The sequence below is a fragment of the Lissotriton vulgaris genome, chromosome 8 (genome assembly GCF_964263255.1).
Source record: "Lissotriton vulgaris chromosome 8, aLisVul1.2, whole genome shotgun sequence".
NCBI classification, from domain to species: domain Eukaryota; kingdom Metazoa; phylum Chordata; class Amphibia; order Caudata; family Salamandridae; genus Lissotriton; species Lissotriton vulgaris.
The window spans coordinates 217,529,065-217,550,749 of record NC_141696.1 but is presented as its reverse complement, the minus strand read 5'-3'; the positions used below and the strand labels follow the sequence as shown (position 1 = coordinate 217,550,749).

The following is a 21,685-nucleotide window of genomic DNA, read 5'->3' as shown; positions in this document are numbered from 1 at the left end:
GATAGATGGATGAAAGAGTGGATGGGTGAAGGATTCATGTATGGATGGATACAAGGTTGCATGGATGAATGATGCATGGATGGATGTGTGAACATTTGGGGGGATGAATGATGGGTGGATGGATGGATGAAAGGGTGGATGGATGAAGGATGGATGGATGGATGAAAAGGTGGATGGATGAAGGATGGATGTATGGATGGAAGACTGAAAGGGTGGACGGATGTATGGATGGAAGGATGAAAGAGTGGACGGATGGATGGATGTAAGGATGCAAGGGTGGATGGATGAAGGATGGATGGATGTGTGAAAAGGTGGGTGGATGAATAAGTGGATGGATGAAAAGGTGGATGGATGAAGGATGGATGTATGGATGGAAGGATGAAAGGGTGGATGGATGTATGGATGGAAGGATGAAAGGGTGGACGGATGGATGGATGGATGTAAAGATGCAAGGGTGGATGGATGAAGGATGGATGGATATGTGAAAAGGTGGGTGGATGAATAAGTGGATGGATGAAAGGGTGGATGGGTGAAGGATGTATGTATGAATGGATAAAAGGTTGCATGGATGAATGATGCATGGATGGATGTGTGAAAACTTGGGGGGATGAATGATGGGTGGATGGATGGATGAAAGGATGGGTGGATGAAGGACTGAGATGGATGTGTGAAAATGTGGGTGGATGAATGATGGATGGATGGATGGAAGGGTGGATGTGTAACGGATGGATGTATGGATGGAAGGATGAAAGGGTGGATGGATGAAGGATGGATGGATGGATAGATGGATGGATGTGTGAAAGTGTGGGTGGATGAATAATGGATGGATGTGATGAGGTCTAACAGGCGCATTTATGGTTGTCGATAGTTGTTGATGATGAGGAGTACCAGTTTCTAGAAACTTTTTGTCGGAAGGGGGTCCTTACGCCTAAAAAGGTTTTACAAGGGGGTCTCGGCATCAAAAAGTTTGAAGACCTCTGCTACAGATGGAAAATTCACCATCCTGAAAGTGCCACATTGTCATCTGAAAAGGCATAGTCTAGAAGGTGTCACTGCATCCTTTACCCAATGAAGGCTGAAGTCTCTCAATGCTGGAAGTGCCAAGTTGGCACTCCAGATGGCACAGGCTGAGATCATGAGGGCGTTGCCGCCTCACTGAATGTCAAATTCTCCCCGTCCTGAAAGTGCCATACTGTCACTGGAGATGGCAGACGCTGTCCTGAAGTCACAGCCATCAGAAAGACACTTTTACTGCTTCTCTGAACAGACACTGTCTCACAGAGGATGGTTCAGACAGAGGACATAACTAGGAGTTAATACACCTCGCAGCAAAAACCCCACCATGCAAACCACTGAACATCTTAATGCAGAAATATGCTCTCCGATTTAGACTCTGGGAATATTTCAGACAAGCAATTCGTTTCATGCCCTGCGGGGGTCATTTTTACTTATTTTTTTACTCATGTGAACGGCCTTACAGTCAAGTGCCACAAACAACGATAAATACCACAAGCGTCTAAGCTCACACTGGAAACGACTACAACCAGTTGTCTCAAGTTAAGGAAACAACTGCAAAAGTGCATCCATAAGTCATGGATAGTATATGCATCAGGCACTGTACCTGTGTGGACAGGGCCAAATTAGCACAGCAATCATCCTCATTTTATCGACCTCATAAGGATGAAAGGCTCAGTGGACTCTCCATGAACTGAACCTGGACCATGAAGTCAAACACAGATCCCTGTAGTAGATGCATTAGTCCAGTGCCCCAGTAGATCCAGCCAGTTTCAGGAGTCCTGTAAGAAAATGAATAGTCCAACGGCAAGGTCTACAGCAGGTTATGATTGAAGAGGCCAAGGCCAAGTTGGAAAAAACCTTCTGTGCACATGAAGTGACTACAATGGAAGCCATAACCTAACGGAGGTACGGCTCCCACTCGGCCACATACCAAAGCGCGGGAGCATCACCAAGTGCAAGAAGTTCTGCCTTCCAGGCATAGCAGGAGGAACTTAGAAACCCTTGTCCTCTAGAGCTCAGCACACCTAAGGTCATTTTCAGTAGAGGTGTGTGCTGCTTGTCTGTGCATTAGGGGATGTCTGCTCATTCTTATCCTGTAATTGACAAACAGACACGATTGGAGAACCACTGTTTAGCTGCTAATGGAATTAGGCCCACATCATAGTCCAAGCAGTGCTTAATTTGTAAAAAAAATATAAGTGCCAGGCACAAGGTATTTCGCTGCAGCCATTATCACCCACAGATCCTGCCACTGCTGCTGAGCTACAGTGCCAGCATTACTTACAAAGTACCAGACTTAAACTAGTGAAACATTTTAGACTATTGCAGGTCATCCCAAGCTGTAGGGGTGGCCTAGAATTGCGATTTTATCTTTTGTTAATACACCACATTGCTAAACACTCATACTGTGCTTACAAATAGGCGAAGAGGGCCGTTCTGTGGTATACGCTCTCATAAACAAGTGCCGGTGTTTAAAAAGAAATGCTGATGCAAAGCACCGGCACAAATTAAGCTTTGATTCCAAATCTGCTGCACCACACACCAGCAAACTGGTCTAAGAGGCCAAAAAACTGGCCATCACAAGAGGCAACATCACACGGATCCTCAATATCACCAGACATGACAACAAGAAAAAAAAGGGAAAATAGGAGACAATCCTATTGTATCCATGCACCCAGAATAAAGGAATCCAGCACAGCTGCCACATATCAGGCTTGCGATAAGCTTCCCGCATTTCATACTGATGCTGATGACCCATCCGTTCAAAGGGAACATCATCAACAACTCATGAGGAAACCTACTTCACCGCCACCTAAGATGGAACACGCTCCTTCTCCTTAATTTACACAATCCGGATCGCCCCATTCCCTGTCTATCTTTAAAATGCCCCACTTATATCCAGTTGTGTCGGTCTTAGAGAAGTGTACGCATATATAGAAAATAACTGTAATATGGTCCACTATTGCCATTAAAGGCTTCTAAGGTGACATCATCAACCACAACTCCAAAGGCCGAATGTTTTTTAAATGTCGCCAGAACTACGAAATTACAAGATAGTGCTATATTAGACATGGTACCTCTTACATATTTTTTTATAAAATAAATGTTTATCTTGGGGCATTAAGCTAGAACAAAATGTTTTCTTCAAAGTGGTGCTAACAATGGGAATTTGAATATCCAGTCTTTGTTTACGTTTCTTGAGTAAATTGTTAATAAAATGATGGTCATTGATGAGGGTCCGTAAATTTAGGCAATTTTGTGGCTGCAGCATTTACCGCATATTTATAGTTTTACGGCATTTGCCACATAATCTACTCATAATTTGCTGCATACTTTGCCAAATTTGGAGATTTCAACAAAAACATTGTTTCTGTCTAAAATGGCAAAAAATATTAATGGAAAAGTGCTGCATAATGTTTATTAACATCCCATAATTTAGATAACGTTGCTGCATAATTTCATCCTCCAAAATCCAGGTAACCCTAACAATGTTAAAGGTAAGCAGAGTTGTTTAGCAGGCGTCATTTTTAAGTTGAAAAAGGATTTCACAGGCAACCATGAAACTATATATAAGTATGCACATGTAGTTGCTTATATACTCACTAAATCCATATCTGAGATATGCTTATCGGACCTCACCAAGCAAAAATCACTGCACCGAGTCCAAGCAATTTATTTCGAATAACAATTCTCAAAATTCATCACACTGTCCAAAAAATACATAAGGCTTCATAAATCCCTTTTTTCTGACTTTATTCTATTCCTGTCAATTTCATCTCAAGGAATACAATTGCCCAAGAAGTAATACATTGTCAAAGCACCCAACAAAGTTATTATCTAAAACAGTCAAAACCCGAGTAGCTCACAAAAGAAAGCAAAATCCATAAAGCTGTAAGGAACACTTGGATTAAAGGATGTTTTGTCTACGGGCATAGCTCTCATTATTCCAGCTCTCTGCTTGAAATTGCACGGTGGGAAACGCTGCTGCATTTCCACCACATGGAATTACTGAGTGGGATTTTATTAGAATCACAGCTGTGAGACATCCTCATATCTTTATTTTGGTATGTGCTGAAAACGCTCCGTGAAGCTACTTAAATTAACTGAAGTCTGTTCTTAAATACCAGGATGTTTATGTCTGAGATTCTGTGCTCATTGACTATTCATTTGTAACAGCAGAAAGATGAGGCTTTTCATATCTAAAATTGTTTTTAAAATCATTTCTTATTTAGAAGCCCACTATTTTTTATCTTTGAATTAAGTAGAGTGATCTTTGCATCGGTCAAATTAGAGAATATGATTTTTCACATATACAATGGCGACTACCAAATAGAATAATTCCATCAAAGCTCAAAGGGCCTGATACACAAATGTAAACTTTTGTGTAAGTTTACAATTGTTTGCTATTCACAAAGGTGTTTTACTAGTAGTATCTTTACGACCGCCGAGTCTCTGCATATAAAAAGATAGGACTGTTCTATATTTTAATGTGCAGAGACTCCAAAGTCATAAAGATACTATTAGCAAAATTTCTTTTGGAATAGCAAACTGTAGTAAATTTACACAAAAATGCAAGTTTTTCTTTGTGAATCAGGCCCAAAATAAAGTATAGTTAAGACCTTCAGCAGTCATTGTTGAGTAAGTGTAGTTGAGCAATACTTCAACTCAAAATAAAGTAAAGTTAAGACCATCAGCAGTGATAGTTGCTTGAATGTAGTTGAGCAATAATTCATCGTCTTTAAAAGAACAACATAAGGCCCATAATTAATGATTGACAGTATTGCTATCAACTTGTGTCGTCTTTGGACATTTAACTATGTACTGCTGCAGAATAATAAGTAAGTAAGTAATGCAATATAGAGTACACGAATGCCGAGGCGTCTTGGCGCTGAAATGTAATGAGTGATGGAACTGTTGCAGATCAAGAGGATTAGATTCGCCTGGTCAGGAACAACCAGGTCTTAAGCATTCTCCTGAACAGGAGTCTGTTTGCTTGTAATCTAATAGCAACTGGGAGCGAGTTCCAGAGTTTAGCTGCCCGACAGGGGAGGCTTCTACCCCCCATCTAGCTCTTCGAATTTTTGGGACCTGAACTAGTCCTCTAGTGGCTGATCTAAGATAATGCAACTGTAGTGAGGCAAGGTCACATTTCCTGTCCTCATATTCAGTTCATTCCCACTCAACATCGATCTTAATGAATGCACTTTGTGAAATAGAGAAGAAAAGATTGAATCCATTTTTGTACACAGATCTTACAAGCCGATTGCATCTAAAGTGCACAACTAGTTAAACTATAGAGGAAAAATTGATGAAAAATAGATTCTTTCAATTTCTATATCAAGGTATTGAATGTTTAAAACACACACTCTTTGGAACACTATGAAATCTTCTAAATAAGACCAAACATTGGCGTTATATTCTGCCTTAAGATTCGAAATTTGAAAACGTTTGTTCCATTTTTATACCTTGAAAGTAACTTGTAGTTGCAGCTGCTATGACACATTAGATAATTAATTTTATTTCAACAGTTCAAACTTAACTATAGGGGCGCAGAAGTGCTGTCCATCTACATCAAAAGAGTGAAATAAGAATGCGTGCAGTGATCTAATTAGTGGCATTTGCGGAATCAGTGCAAACGTTTAAAGCTGTTTATCCTTCCTTTAGTCCCTGGTCATAAGAGGACTTGAGTTCACACCTGAAGGGTCATCAGATAGATCTGAAGTCTGCTAAAGGCAAACATTTTCCAGCTGGACAAGCCCCAGATATGTAATGGCTCAATCCCTAGCTAGCATGGTCCTACGTATGTTGAGGTGAGGCTCCAGAGTGTTGTAGGACACAGCCCCACTGAACAAGCCTCATCAGATCTTTTGCAGTTGAACAAAGGTCCTCTCTACCTGCACCAGCCATCATGGAACTCCAAAACTTTATTTTAACTATCAGTAAATATTACCTCAGCATCATATCACTCAGGATCACAGCAGTTAATATACGCCAGGAAGGAAGTAGAGCTATGCATTGTATAACCACTATAATGGTTTCCCACTGGTGAGCAACACTTCCATAAGCTTTTAAAAATAATTAAGATGAGTTAGCAGGCAGCAGACCAATGTGAGGTGAATTGCATGTTGGGAGGTAATAGTAAATCTGGAAGGGGACCAGTTTGTGAGAAGGTCTGGCAGAAGAAAGTTGTATTTCAGCAGATGGATGGATGTTGATCCCGTACTATCGTTTTTTTTGGGACCCTCACTTTGCAACATATGATCATTTTGTTTGTACCTGCCAAGTCCAAATGCAGATCATCACCAAAAGATAGGAGACTGTCCATTAGTCTAGCAGAATACTGGCCTCAAAATTAGGTCATATTGCATTGCTTTAAGATGTTAAGAGGTTTGACGTCCGTTACCACAAGTGTTATTGATTCCCGCACTTAGCTCAAAATTAATAATAGAGGATTTATGTATATATGTATGTATTTAGGTATGTATTTATTTAAATGGTATTTCTATAACACAAACCAAACCCATAGGCAGAGGAGCGCTGTACATGGTCTAAGACAAGAATAAAGTCAACTACTAAGTGGAGATAGAGCAAGATGGAGTTGGGTTGATGATAATGAATGCATTTTGATGTTATGTTCTTCAAAGAGGTGAGTTTCCAACTATTTCCTACATTGAACCAGCTTTTGGATGGTCCTGGTGAATGTGGGGATGTTGTTCCAGATCCTGGGTGAATAGATGGGAAAGGTTAGTGTTATCAATGTGCTGTCAGTTCTTCTGTATTGTTCACATAAGTAGAGGTTGATAGCATTGCACCTCTCTATGGAGTGAAGAAAAGGTGGGTATGCAGGAGGTTGATGCAGTACTTGATTGTGTTGAACAGCATTCTGCTTCTGTTGTTGGCTTTATTGCTAGTGTTGGAATAGTTCTTTACTTTGGCTGATGTGATGAGCTGTCTTCATGGTGAGCAGACAGGCTTCAGTATCAAGAAGTCCTACAGAGTTCTGCTTTGCTTCCATTTTATTTACTGTATTCAGATGGATCATTTATTGTCAGTAAGGTCTTTAGAGGGCCAGGGTGCTGATGGCTTTGGCCTCCACCTGCATGTTGTATTTGAGACTTGATTGTTCACATAGCTTTCCAAATATGTTGAAGTTGTTTAGATGGGTGTTGGCATTGGATGTGGAGTTGATAGTGTGAGAGATGAGTTTAAACATGAGGTTGTCCATTCAACAATGTTCTAAGGATTTAAAGGTTTGGTCTTCGCTTTTGTGTTGACCTTGGGTTGTTGGTGGACGCTAATCATGGACATAGAGATCAAAGAGTGGTAGATCCTTTCAAGGGGTATGGGTAGTTTCATTTGGATAGTTGGTGATGTGGAGAAGGCAGGGTCAAGGATATTGCCTTTGGAGTGTGTTGAATGTCTGACATGCTTTACCACGTTGAGTGTATCAATGGGGTTGAAGAGGGTGTCTCTAGTTTTTTTGTGCTTGTGTTGTCTGAAGAGCATGTAAAGATTGTGATAAGGTCTGCTATGTCTTGTGCGTTAAGCACTGCTGAGTGAACATTGATTGTGATGCGTGTTCTGTAGTTTGAGTGGGGAAACAGCCACTACAACGAAGCCGTTTCCACGAATTCAGTAACCACGCATGCTTTACAACGCATGCGTGGTTACCACTAAAACCTTTACCACGCATTCCTTTACTACGAAATGCGAGTTAAAGGTCAAATAAAAAAAAGAGGGGGCAAGGGGGGGCTGGGGGGGGTCTCCCCCCCTAAAAAAAAAAAACGAGCGGAAAGAAAAAAAGAAGAAAACTTACATAAAAACGCCTTCAGTGCCCCTGTCATGAATGAAAGAGCCTTCACAACGTCGTAGCGTAGCGTGTCCGTCATTATAGAAGTCCTTCTTTAATTTTCATAGACGTGTTTTGACGCTTGTTTCTGTGGTTGGTGGAAGTAAGGGCTGCTGATGAAAGGCATGCAGAGGTGTCAGGTAAGAAAACAAATATTTGAAAATAAAAATTACCCGGAAAAAAAAGTGTTTCTCTCCTTTGCTTCTGTAAACTGACCCCTCTCCATGCCTCATTTCCCTGAAAATAGCCTACTAACGCAAATAATAATATGCACACATTGTTTAGCCTATCACTATCATTATGTACAGTTTCCCGTTTCAAAGATGTTTTTTACCGTAGAATAATCCTGCGTAAAAAAATGCTGCGTGCTAAAGCCACATGCGAACAAAAATTTGCGTGGTAATGCCATGCGTGGTACTGGTTAGCGTGGTATAATCATATAACCGTTTGAGTGTGTGTGGTAGTTACTGAGATGTGTACAGGGTTAGGTCTGTGTGTTGTGCAAATGCTATGTGAGTGTCTGGATCATCTACTCTGGGTGTGATTATGGGGATTGGCTGTATGGGGTGTTGGCACATGATTATATCTTACCTTGTAAATTCAGTGAAACAGGGGCTCTGGCACATGGCCCTTGCTGTTCCTAACAGGCCGAAACAGGCAATACCCTTGACTTTGTCTGCCCTTTGATGGAACACTCACGCAATGGGATGCCCTGACGAGTTGAATTAAGTAGGGAGAAGGCAGGCAGTGATGTCACTTCTTATGCAGATCGATGATGGGGAATACAGTGATGCCACTCTCTGGGAAGATGGATGATAGGAAATAGAGTCATGTCACTTCCTATGTAGATGATGATGAGAAAGCCAATGATATCACTTTGTGTTCAGATTGATGATGGCAAATGAAATCCTCCTGCTTGGCTTCTTCATTTAAAGACAGTTTTGAAGGGAAACCAGTGATGTCACTTCCTGTACAGATGAATTATGGGAAATCCAGTGATGCCACTTCCTGTTCAGACGTATGCATAGAAGAGTCTTCTCCAAAAAAAGAAAGATCAAGAAAGCTTGTGGCATTGAGCCACATAGAATGTAACATCAGGTAAAACACTGAACTATCAAGACTGACAATAGAGTAGAAATGGATATATGATGATACAACGCATGTTATTACAACGCATGCTTTTACATCGCATTTTTTACAACGCAAAAACTTTTACAACGCATGTATTTACAACGCATGTTTTTACAACGCAGGTACCTTTACAACGCATACCATTACAACGTAAGTATTGGTAAATATATATTAATTTTATAATCATAAATTAATTGAAAGAAATATAATTTAATGTAATTTAATTTAAATTTAAGTTTAATTTATTTTTACCCTGTACCCCTGTACCCCAAAAACCCAAAACTGACCCTCAACCACAAAAATACCCCTTTACCCAAAAACCCAAAACTGACCCTGAACCCCAAAAATACCCCTTTACCCAAAAACCCAAAACTGACCCTGAACCCCAAAAATACCCCTTTACCCAAAAACTAAAAACTGACCCTGAACCCCAAAAATACCCCTTTACCCAAAAACTAAAAACTGACCCAGAACCCCAAAAATACCCCTTTACCCAAAAACTAAAAACTGACCCTGAACCCCAAAAATACCCCTTTACCCAAAAACTAAAAACTGACCCTGAACCCCAAAAATACCCCTTTACCCAAAAACCCCAAACTGACCCTGAACCCTAAAAATACCCCTTTACCCAAAACCTAAAAACTGACCCTGAACCCCCAAAATACCCCTTTACCCAAAAACTAAAAACTGACCCTGAACCCCAAAAATACCCCTTTACCCAAAAACTAAAAACTGACCCTGAACCCCAAAAATACCCCTTTACCCAAAAACTAAAAACTGACCCTGAACCCTAAAAATACCCCTTTACCCAAAAACTAAAAACTGACCCTGAACCCCAAAAATACCCCTTTACCCAAAAACTAAAAACTGACCCTGAACCCCAAAAATACCCCTTTACCCAAAAACTAAAAACTGACCCTGAACCCCAAAAATACCCCTTTACCCAAAAACTAAAAACTGACCCTGAACCCCAAAAATACCCCTTTACCCAAAAACCCAAAACTGACCCTGAACCCTAAAAATACCCCTTTACCCCAAACATATAACATTTAAAATATAATAATATACTTACCAATACTTACGTTGTAATGGTATGCGTTGTAAAGGTACCTGCGTTGTAAAAACATGCGTTGTAAATACATGCGTTGTAAAAGTTCCGTTGTAATGGTATGTCGTTGTAAAAGTTGCGTTGTAAGTGATGTTTCCCGTAGAAATACACCAGTACTGGCACAGCTTGTCTTTTTGTTTCTCCCTGCTTAATTTAGAGCATTCTACCCTCAGGGGCTGGTATGTTCTAATAGCACTATAACCCTTCTTCTTTGGGCAATACTAGTACTTTAAGGCTATTCCCTTTACTATATGCCTTTGTCTGTATCTGTATTGTCTGTATCTGAGGCCTGTCATTCGGTATAATTGGCTTCAGCAACTGGCAGAGCTATCAGCAGTGAGTTATATTGCTATATAAACACAGACATTTTTGCAGAGCGCAGATAACGGCCTGGTGGCAGCATACAGAGGCAGATATAATGAGTGCCTTGGGAGACCTCAGGAGGGGCAAGTAAGAACCCATGCACACAAGTTTGGCTAACTCTTCAGCAGAACTCTCCATGCTCATCACCCAATTGAGAATGTTCGGATGGAATAGAAGACTGGAAAATGGAAGATATGTTCAAGGGATGGATGGGTGATGGAGATGAATGAGTGCATCCTTGTACCACCATCATCATCTGCACCACTGAATGGTTTGCTGCATGCAAACAATTAGACCTAAGCCATCCGAAATACATTTTTTTACTTGCCCTCTTACTGTTCAGAAGTAATGCTAAACAAAATGCACCTGACATCATGAGAACATCAATTGCTGCAGTGCCACGTAACAGCTGGGAGGCACTGAAGTGAGTATCTATTACCTATGGCTCTTCTGCCTCTTGGTTCAATTATTTTCATTTTAATTTTTAATGTACATTTTGGAAAAACTGCCATATGTTGTCAAGAACAAAATGCTGTTTTTCGGAGAATAGATTTGTGTTATTGGTAGAAACAGTGCTTGTGCAGTGCTCAGATAAGAATTTGGGGTAGGTAAAGTACAAGAGTGCAACCAGGAAATAGGCTTACCCTGGTATTTCAATAATTGTAATTGTAATTTATATTTATATAGCGCATTATCACCAACGGTCTCTAAGTGCTTGCTTTGGGAACCCGTCCTGGTTTTTCCCTGTGAGATAACCCGTACTGGACACCCCCAAGGTGAAAGCAAGGCATCTCGCCGCAGGGAGCCATAGTGGAGATTAAGCAAGCTATTGCCCAGAGTTGCAGAGTGTGAACCCGTGATTCGAGCAGGCACCGAAGCAAGAATTATCGAGTCCGTGGACATTTTGGGCTCAAGACCCTGCCGCGTCGGGAATTGAACCCTGGTCCCGGGTCTGACCTCTGCTTCATGGTCTGCCTCTTCTAACCATTGAGACACACTTCACTAGTTAATTATTATTAAAGGATTCATAAACACTACACAACATCTGTAGACAGTGCCACAATTCTAAAAAAAAGACATTAGTGGTTAAAGAGTCCCTCTACGCTTGTGCGAACAGCACGGCTGCAAAAGCGGTACACAGTGAGAACAGTGACTTACCGAAGGCCCAACTAAGCTGCGGAAACTGTTTCATTGAAAGAACATGTCAAGAATTACAGAAGAAGAGAAACCTCTGCACATGGACTCACACCTGATCGCCTCAAGCAAATATTACATGCGGTTAAAGTTTCCAGAGGGCAAACGCTGTTTATTTTCATTATTTCAAGTACACTGACACACATCTTATGTGAAAATGAACAAAAATGAGAGAAGATAATAGCAAAAGACAGATGGGAGGGCATGCATGGCAAGGGATATATCAGAAGTGAATGTAAAAAGAAGCATACACATGTACACAATGCCTTTCACGGGTTAACAGTGAAAACTGTTGCCGTACATTTAAAGTAACGTTCGACACAGCTTATGCCAAGATTTATTCTAGAAGCTAATACAGGTCACCTAGTATTCCCACTCAATTTTGTATTTCTGGTATTAGTGCCACAGTGGGTAGCACAGTACAAGAGGACAGTGCATAACTGTGCATATCATTCTTTTCACCCATAGTGTTGGGTATTCTATGCAGTAGAAGTACTAGTATATTATATTATATTATATTATATTATATTATATTATATCATATTACATGCTAAAATGTATGTCAGATAAATTCTATTATTAGCTATATAACATGTAAAATGTTAAATAATATAATATGATATTATATAGCATGATATAATTTAATTCAATATAATATTATATTATATTATATCATATATTAAATTAAAGTATATGATAATATATTATTTTATACTACATTATATCATATCTATAATATCATATTATTATATATTTTACATATTAAATACCTAATAATAGAATCTAACATGACATATATTACAGCAAATTATATGTATATAAATATAATGGAAAGTTCGAATGCTACGCCTTGTAACTGGCATTTGTGAACATGTGATCTCATTTGCTGTCAAAAATAAAAATATGGCTGATATGGAAATATGCATTCCAGCAAATGCGTTTGCGCGAAGGGTACCTTCAGTTGAACAGTTCTGCCCACAAACTGTCTGTAGAATATAGAACATCTCTCGAGCATGCTTGCCACCTTCAAGCAGTGCAGTCAGGAGCAGAAAGAGAACGGAAAGCAGAAAGGGTCAAGACAGGAGAGCACTGCAGTACAGCAAGTTAAAAGACAAAAGAAAACGCCTTCGGAAAGGAGATTAGTGAAGTTTAGCACTAGAATTTAAATGAGAAACAGGAAATAATTAATTGTAGAAGACAGCATAGAAAAAAAACAAAGAACTCTTAATTGCAATGAAAGCTCCGGGGTGTTCATTATGTACTTCAGTGTATTCGTCAGTAGTATTGTTATTCTTGTTAATGCATTCACATGGAATGAACTATTGCTGTGTGGGCTCAAGGGCAGTGATAATGTAGCCCTTTGTTTAATAGTCCAACAAAATTGCAAAAGAACTTCATACAAGGCGGCCTCTCAACAGCAATGTTTTCATGCAGATCCATGCAAATTCTTCATCTAACTAACAACACTGGTGCTAGACGCTCAGGGGCAGATTCACCAACATTTCACGCAACGTAGCAAGACAAGTTTCTGCGCTGCTTTATGTGAAAGAGAGACAGTACAAATGCACCATATTTACTACGATATGGAGCATTTCTGCTGCTTCCTAGCGCTGTAGTACCATGAGCTGCGTAGCGCCCAGAGTTACGAGCAGGATTATTTTTTTAAGGAATGCCTACCTTAGAGGCATGTTCCTCTTTCTATGTATAACAAACATAGAAAGAGGAAGTAAAGAGGAGAAAAAAAGATATTTCTCCTCATTACGCCTCAGTCAGGGCATCGCAGCATTTTAACTAAATCTCAGATTTACTGACCTTGATTGTGTCAAAAACCATGGCTGGAAGCGTGGAAATGCCACACTACATCCATGGAACACTTCCCTGCCGCAAAGTAACACAAGGCAAGGAAATGCTCTGCTTCGCGTTACTCGCGTTATGGGTTTATCAAACCATGCAGAGCCAAGCAAGGTAATTTTGCGTGGCTTAGTGAATCCCAGTGAAGTGCTTGCGCTGCCTTGCTTCACTTTGCGTGATACCAGGACTACAAAAGCCTTAGTAAATCTGGTCCTCAGTCGATAGTTATCGTTCTGTGTTTACACTTAAGCAGACATGGGTATAAAAGCAGTGCTTAACAAAATGGCTGCCCCATTCCTTGCTTACAGTTTGCTCACATTTCAGTATAGAGTCTTACGCTCCCATATGCTATTGTTAACTTTGTTTCCAATATTTATCTTTACTTCCGAAAATGGTTGATGGTGCACAGTTCTATGCCTTTTCCAAATAAACATACCTTCCACGTCAAACCACAGAGGGATGTTTGCTGGCTGCACAGTGACCACTCCCACGATTTCGGTCACCTTGTCGCTTTCCATGACTGTAAAGTTGTAGAAAGGTTCATCAAATGTAAGTGTCACAGAGCTAGGAGGCGGTTTCTTGATCCACTCAATGTGCAGGCGTGCTGAGGAAGACTTTTGTGGTCGTCCGTTGTCCACTGCTTTTATCTAAATTAATTAAAAATAAATTGAAGTGGCTTGAGGAAAGGTGACAATATTTGAATCAACATTATAGTATGACTAATAGTTATGTCAATAAACAAAATCAGATACAATAACATTGAATGTTAGTAGTGAAGAAATACATTCAAGGAGGAGACCAAACAAAGCTGATGAATGCTTGAAATATTTTCAGTTACATTTCAATCTCATCAATATCATCCCTAGCTCTGTGAAAAGGTTCTTCATAGATCCACCCAGAGCAATCCTCCAACTCTGGCCGCTTCCAAGTCAGGACACTGCAGCTGAAGGGGATATTATTTTTTTGGCTTTACAGATATCTTTTCAGTGTTTACACTTTTTCTCATGTTCTTTTCACACACCGCCTTGACTCCGAGTATGACCTGAGCCAACGAAGAAGGCAGAAAGATCTAAGTGGGCAATACCATTACCTGCAGCCATTTAGATCATATTTGCATATTAGCCCAGTAATGCGGTAAGCACTACAACCATTGTGCAACGGTGCTCCAAGAGACACCTCTGAAAGTTACTGGGAGAAGTGCACTATTACTAAGTCCTGCAAACAAAGTACTGCTGTCTCCCACTTACTTATCGCCCATTTTAATTTGAGATGAATTATCATTACTCTTTGTGCTTTTATGTTATGGTAGCCACCTTGGTATACGCTAGTACTCATACACTTGGCTTGTCAGCCCCATCCTAATCTTGCCGCATACTGTCCTATGCTACCCCATTAATTACACATTTCCTTTTCAGTTCCACCCACTTACTGGATGGAGCTAATAACAGCAGTGAGTGTGCGGAGTCGAATGCATACAGTTATTGGGATAGCGGACCTTTTTCCAATCTTTGCTTTTCCAGAATTATCGGTAGAGGCAGTAGTAATTTGCTTACATAACTTAGCAATAGTGCAGACTATATTTTTAATGTCCGGTACAAAAGGGGGTGGTGATGGACGGAGCATCTGAATCAATCAAACACTCACACCCAGTCAAAAGATCTGGGTTTAATCCATCACCATTCTTCAGCCCACTCTGCCACCCCAGTTCAGACATGGCTATAAGCAAATCAGTCTGACCCTGTGCCTCATGGGAACAGTCCAGCCCGAACTGCCAAGCCATGTCTTCCCTGGACTGGAAACAAGCTTCCGAGGACCGGGTTCTGGCATTCCAGCCGTCTTCAGCCCGGCTTGCTTGAATCCAGTGGCAAAGTGAGCAAGGGACTCACGTCTGAGCATACCCTGCCACACTAATATTTTTCATGTGGCAGACTGAAATGCTGGGGTGGAAAGAGATTATGCAAAGTAATTCCTTACTGTCCTAGCAAGAGGAAAAAAGTGGCAAGTAATTGTTTCATCACCAAGCACACCAGAATGATGGCCATCTTAATGCAGGCTCTGCCCACCAAAACTGATATGCAAAGATGGTATTTTGGGGGAATCGGGTCTGATTTGCATATTTAATCCGCAAGTATTCATATATGGATTTTTTTTTGTTAATGGGGTGTTAACATCTGCCTGGCAGTAGGCATCAACAGCACTGGGAATGCACTAACGCCCCTTTGAGTAGTGAGACCATGCCTGTCTAGACAAGCAGGAATTCATTGACACATTGGCAGACCTGGCCATTTACTACGTACTTCCTCTATGTCACATATCGCACATTTTGTAAATAGTGTCCTGTTCAAATATTTTCTTATGTCTGTTTTAATTACTATTTTAGAAGTGCAGTTATTAAATCAGTGCGCTTGAAGTCACTGTCCACAGCGGAAAACATGTTAGAAATTGTATTCAAGGTAGTATTAACTCTGCACATTTCCAGAATGAACCTGGCAGCTCAAATGAGTAACAGTTAATGGAGATCATAGGATGGAGCTGGCCAATTGAGGCATTAGAAGAACACTTGGGTCTTGAAGGATGAAAGGATGCATATATCTTGAAGGTTTAATCAATTGCAATTAGCAGAAATTCAGGTCGCGCGTAGGACAGTCTGGAAGCCTGCGGTGCCAGTGTGGTGTGAATGTGAATGACTTTTACATACATTTCATCTGATAACAATGTGATGTGGTCACTGCTTCATCACATTATGTGGCAATACAGCTGTTTATTCTGCCATGGAACCATGAAACCATCGTCAACCAGATAGAACGCCCGCTCAATAGAATGCGCCGCGCAGGCGCGAAATCAGCGCCGCGCAGGCGCGGCGGCCGGGCCATGACGGAACCGCTCCGTCATCAGCACAGCGCGACCGCGGCTGATGACGGAGCGGTTCCGTCATCAGCAGGGGAGGGGTTAAGGTTACAGATATGTTCCTCCTTATTTCCTGAAATTACTACTTTGAGGTAATATAAATTTTATGGTCATGTTGTGTTCCCTAGCGAGTACCCCACCGACTCCATGTACGAGTTAAAAGTGCATGTAACTTCCCTCCTGTACCAGCTATGAAGACGCAAATACATTTGCGTCCAACGTTAACTTGTCCTCTTTCAGACCCACCATGAATGGGTTTGATGGTCCGTTCCTAAGTATGCTATGCCAACGTCTTTTTGAAGTGTACTCCTACGTTTTTCAGCCTGGCTGAAAGTAGGCCCTGAATCTCTGCCACCGAGCCTCTTTTCTGGCTTCTGACTGCGAGGGCCTCTGCCCAAGCAGCCCCCGTACCCGTGAACTCTGACTTACTTCTAGCGCGGCCCTCCGTGCTCAGCTCAGCCTGCTGCCTGCCAAGATTGACTATAATCTTCGAGTTATCTGTTTTCCTCCCCGAAGATACATTCCAGCCTGCTAGCTTCAGTAAACATCCTTCCTCAGCTACAGGGCTAAAGGGCCGACCTGTCTTTATGCAAGTAATTCATAGCCTCTGTTGCCATGCTTCCATGGAAGGCCCCATGCCCCACGCTTCTCATACAGACACTCAGGCGCTTATACACGCACTCACAGCAAGTATAGAATAGCTTCTGCTCTAGAGACCTTTCTGCCCAGATAGCTTAGTTCCTAAACATCAGATATCAGATATGATAGAAGCACAAGTTGATCTGACATGCCAGACTTCTGTCTCTTTCCGCCAGTGTAAATGTCAAGTCCCCTGCACCCCGTCTATCACACGTCATGCAGCTGCGCGCGCATCCAAGCTTCCGATTTCTGCTGACATTGCAACATTCTGTTAGCACCACCCCTTGGTGCCACCCACTTGCGTCACCTATCAGTGACGTTTCTAGTTCACGCCTAGTTTACGCCTCTTGATGATGTACTAGCACCACGTGTATACTGTTATCTTGTCTTCTCTCAGCTGTTACGCCTCTTACATTGAACATTATGATGTAAATCAAGTATATAAGCTATGTATTGTCAATAAACGACGGCGCGCTCATCTATCCCTTCTGACATCCTGTGTGGTGGTCAGAACATGATATCCTGATTCCTTTATGAGGAATAAAACCCTTAGAAACTCTTACACCACGGACTCTGTTTTCCTTCATTTCGATTGAGTTATTATTGATTAAGTACTTATCTGCATAGAAATTAAGAGAGTAAATTAATTATTTACATCATTTTGGCGCCCGAACAGGGACCCCTCCCCCACCTCACGCGCCGGAAGGTGCGTTGCAATCCGTGTCCCCTGCCATCAGTTAGACGGACCACACGTGTACTGGCAGGATTTCCTGCATCCCCCTCTGACACACGGAGGTGACGAAGACTGCGATCAGTGCCCAGACGAGGCGGTGAGGAGTGCGGAGGATCCCGACCAGAGCCCAGCCGAAGGAAGCAAGGTCCGAGGTGTGAAGAGGCCCACCAGTTTTCCGAAGTTTTCCGAAGTTTTCCGAAGTTTTCCGAAGTTTTCCGAAGTTTTCCGAAGTTCCGAGTCGAGTCCAGTCGAGTGTTCCGAGGCCTTCTGTTTTCCGTGCTTCCCGGTGAGTACCATTGCTGGGTCGTATCTAGACGGGTTTGGGTACGCAAGTCCGGTCTGCACTGTTTTTAGGCAGTGTATCTGTACTGTTTAGCAGTATATAAAGTATTCCGAATTTCTGCACTGTTACAGCAGTGTATCTGTATCGTTGAGCGGTACATTCAGAGTAGGGGGAAGTTAGCTATGTCTTTAAATGTTTCATGTGATTAATGTCGTGGTATGAATGTGATTGTTTTTGTGCATTATTGTGTTTTTTTGTTTAAATAGTTACAGGCGAAATTAAGTATTAAGGATCAAGCATTTCAGTATCAAGTAGGCACAATGCCGTTTTTTAACAAATTAAAGCAGATAGGAACTAGGAAAGGGATGTTAGAGGAAGAGATTCCAATCCCCCCTAGGGACACTCCAGGTAATTTCATGTATAATAAGCATGGCATAGACGCCATCTTGTATCTAGAGTTATGGACAGATTATACCAAGCACCTAGAGGAAAGATACCGATGGCCAGTTAACGGAACATGGGATGCCGAGTGCATCATAAAGGTAGAAGAAATATTACGGAAAAAGAAAGCTAGACAATCTCAGAAAGACGCCATAGAATTTTGGCGTAAGGAATCACGTAAGCGTGCTGATAGAGCACTCCGTAGAGAAGACAGGCTTAAAGAATCAGAAAAGGCCCAAGAAAACGAATTAGTTACTGAGGGAATTCGAGTAAAAGTAGAACAAATAGATCGTATCCAAAATGGCAAAGTGAACAACATGTATCTTTTGGCCGATGGTACCCCTGACGCCATTTCAGAAATACCGAAAAATTTGCCGTCACCATTAGTTCCAACTAAAGTAATGCATAAGACTACTAAAGACATATTCCTAAATTCATATCTCGAAGATGTAGCGCCAGCTTACACCAATCTGCCTGTTCGTGCCCTGCCTACTGACAGGGCCGGGGGTGGTACTGCCCCCCAAGATCACTCTCAGCCGACACCGAAAAAGACTAGTTCCGTTCCGCCAGCTCCGCCACTTCCCTCACCTAAAACTGATCTGCCGAAACCACTTCAATCAGATCCTACTAAAAGACAAATTCAGATACTGACTACACACAGAGATAATGCCCAAGTTTCCGCTTCAGGAGGTGCGACCGCGGGTCTCCAGACCCCGCCACCGACTCACAGATTAAATCTCAGAGGTATGCAGAGTCCTCTTACGCACAGATCCCCCCGTTCTTCTAATTCATCCCGTCTTGATGCACTAAAAGAAAATATGTCAGTTTGTAGATATGATCCAGAACCTGGACAGGACGACTTAATGATATTAGCGTCTTTACGGTTAAGATCTGCTACTGATAGTTTGTTATGTTATGCAGGAATGAAGGAGCGCCTAGATAGAATATATGAGTTCGTTCAAACGGGAAAGGACCCCGACAGTATTAAGGATGCCCTGGAGAAACAGAAAGTTAACATGCAAGCACTGATACTACGATTTTTCATAAATTGTCTAATAAGAGAACGAGACAGGCCCGGAACAGATCAGAGTGAATTAGATGCATTGAACAAGTGGGGTCAAAATATAGCTGATGGAAAACATGACAGACAAAATTGCATAGAGGCCATGTATAAAAAGATTAAGAAAGCAGTGATAGCAGTACACGAGAAAGAGAAAGAAAAGGCTCCCTCCGAGGAGGAAGAAGAATCTGAAGAACTAGAACCGACTACAAGCACTATAGCATATGTAGGTAAGGGAACTTATCTTAGGAAGGGTATCCGTCCAGAAAGCAAGAGAGTTTTCTTCTCTGCCTTAACGAATCCGAATTCTGCTGAGCATCAGTTCCAGGAAACTGATAAACGGCTTCGAGATCGAGTGGGGTACCATGTACTCAATTCTATGGATGAACAAGAATTAGCCCGATCAGCGGTATCATGGGCCGAAAATGCAGACATATATAATGATGACACCGTAGCACAGACATTTCTGAACCTCTCCCCCGACGAACAGAAATTAGCAGGTATATATATGATTCAGCACCTTCTCATTAAGTACAGAAAACATTATTCCGATCCAGGTCCCTTACATGAGACACTAGAAGCACTACTGATGGATAGGTGGAGAGGCCTAAGCACTAAATTAGTTCAAATAATTCTAGAACAACGACGCAGATATGATACCTTTGTAAGTCCTGAATATGTCCCCGCCCCACCTCCAGAAAGGAAAATGTACCATATGCAGTGCGGGGGTGGTATTGAAAGTCAGAACCCCTTACGAGAAGTACACCCTGTTATGGGTGAGGACAAGGTTTTGAAACGCGTGTATGTGCACACGCCTCTGACTAAATTAGAACTGTTAGAAATGAAGAAATTAGTACCATGCCATGATAAAGACCCTGCAGGTTTCCATAGAGAGCTTAAAGACATGTTATTAATGGGGGACTACACATATGATGATATCATGAAAATGTTGAAAGTATTATTGCCTACGGGTATATTCGAGAAATTAAAGGAAAAGGAATGGGAGGTGGGAGACACAAAGATTGCCTGGGCAGAAATAGAAGACGAAGAGAAAAAACGGGTTCCAGGGTTAGGCCTTGGGGACAAAACTAAAGCATTACCAGGTTTGATAGTACAGGTCCTGCCCAGATTATTGACAACTAGAAAGGAGGATTGGGATGCAATCTCGTCCTGTAAACAGAAACATGATGAAGATACTAGCGACTTTTATTCAAGATTCGAGAAATGTTTTATTATCAATAGTGGCCTCCAGCCAAGTAGCGAGTCGTACCCACATCTTTTTGTATCAAAGTTAGTCGAGAATTCCCTACCGTTAGTTAAAAATAGAGTGTATAAAGTCGAGAGTACATGGCAAGCAAATACGCCATCCCAGATGTTACAAATGTTACAATATCACCAGAATAGAATTAGGGAAGAACAAGATCAGGAACAGAAGCGCATGAAAGACACGAAAATGAAAATGTTAGTAGCCCAGACGGTCCCATCCGACAGTCACAGGAAAGGTACGACCCAGACAAGTCACGCTGCAGCTCCTGTTAAAGGGACATGCAATTATTGCAAGCAGCCAGGTCACTACGTACACGAATGTGCAGTTCTGAAACATAACATAGCGACAGGTAAAACTAAAGAGAGACCGCATCCGCCTAGACAAGACCATAACCAGCATCAGTCTACACAGAATACACAGCCCATGCATGCATCTGCACAGACAGCACAGACCGTAGCAGTACCACAGCCACAGCCCATTGCTGCAACTCAGCAAGTCTCACAACAGATGTACCAGTATGCCCAGTCTGCTTACCCCGAATATTCCCGATATACATGAAACAGCCTAGAGAGGGAAGGTGGCTTGCCTCTTATCGAGATTCCTGTAGATCAAGAAGGTCCTTATGTACACAGTCAAGTATTGGGGAAAGATAGAAAGTTTTTAATTGACACAGGGGCAAGTCGCACTACAATAAGTCATGACGAAGTTCCAGGGGCACCCCTCTCAGGCTCACAAAATGTTTCCCTTGGTTTTTCAGGACAACCTATTGTAAATGAAGTATCAGAACCAGTTCCCCTGGCTGTGGGTCCATTATCACGCGTTACAGACCTGTTACTAACAA

The 21,685-nt window shown here is 41.7% G+C and overlaps 1 protein-coding gene across 1 annotated transcript in view; it reads right to left on the bottom strand.

Annotated features, from left to right (window-relative positions):
* FAT3 (FAT atypical cadherin 3) overlaps positions 1-21,685 on the bottom strand; it is a 764,758-nt gene that overhangs the window by 201,025 nt on the left and 542,048 nt on the right. The window contains exons 6-7 of the mRNA XM_086933989.1: positions 13,951-14,161; positions 12,619-12,687 (exon numbers count right to left, since the gene is read on the bottom strand). Coding sequence (XP_086790115.1) covers positions 12,619-12,687; positions 13,951-14,161 — 280 coding nt within the window. The remainder of the gene's footprint in view (positions 1-12,618; positions 12,688-13,950; positions 14,162-21,685) is intronic.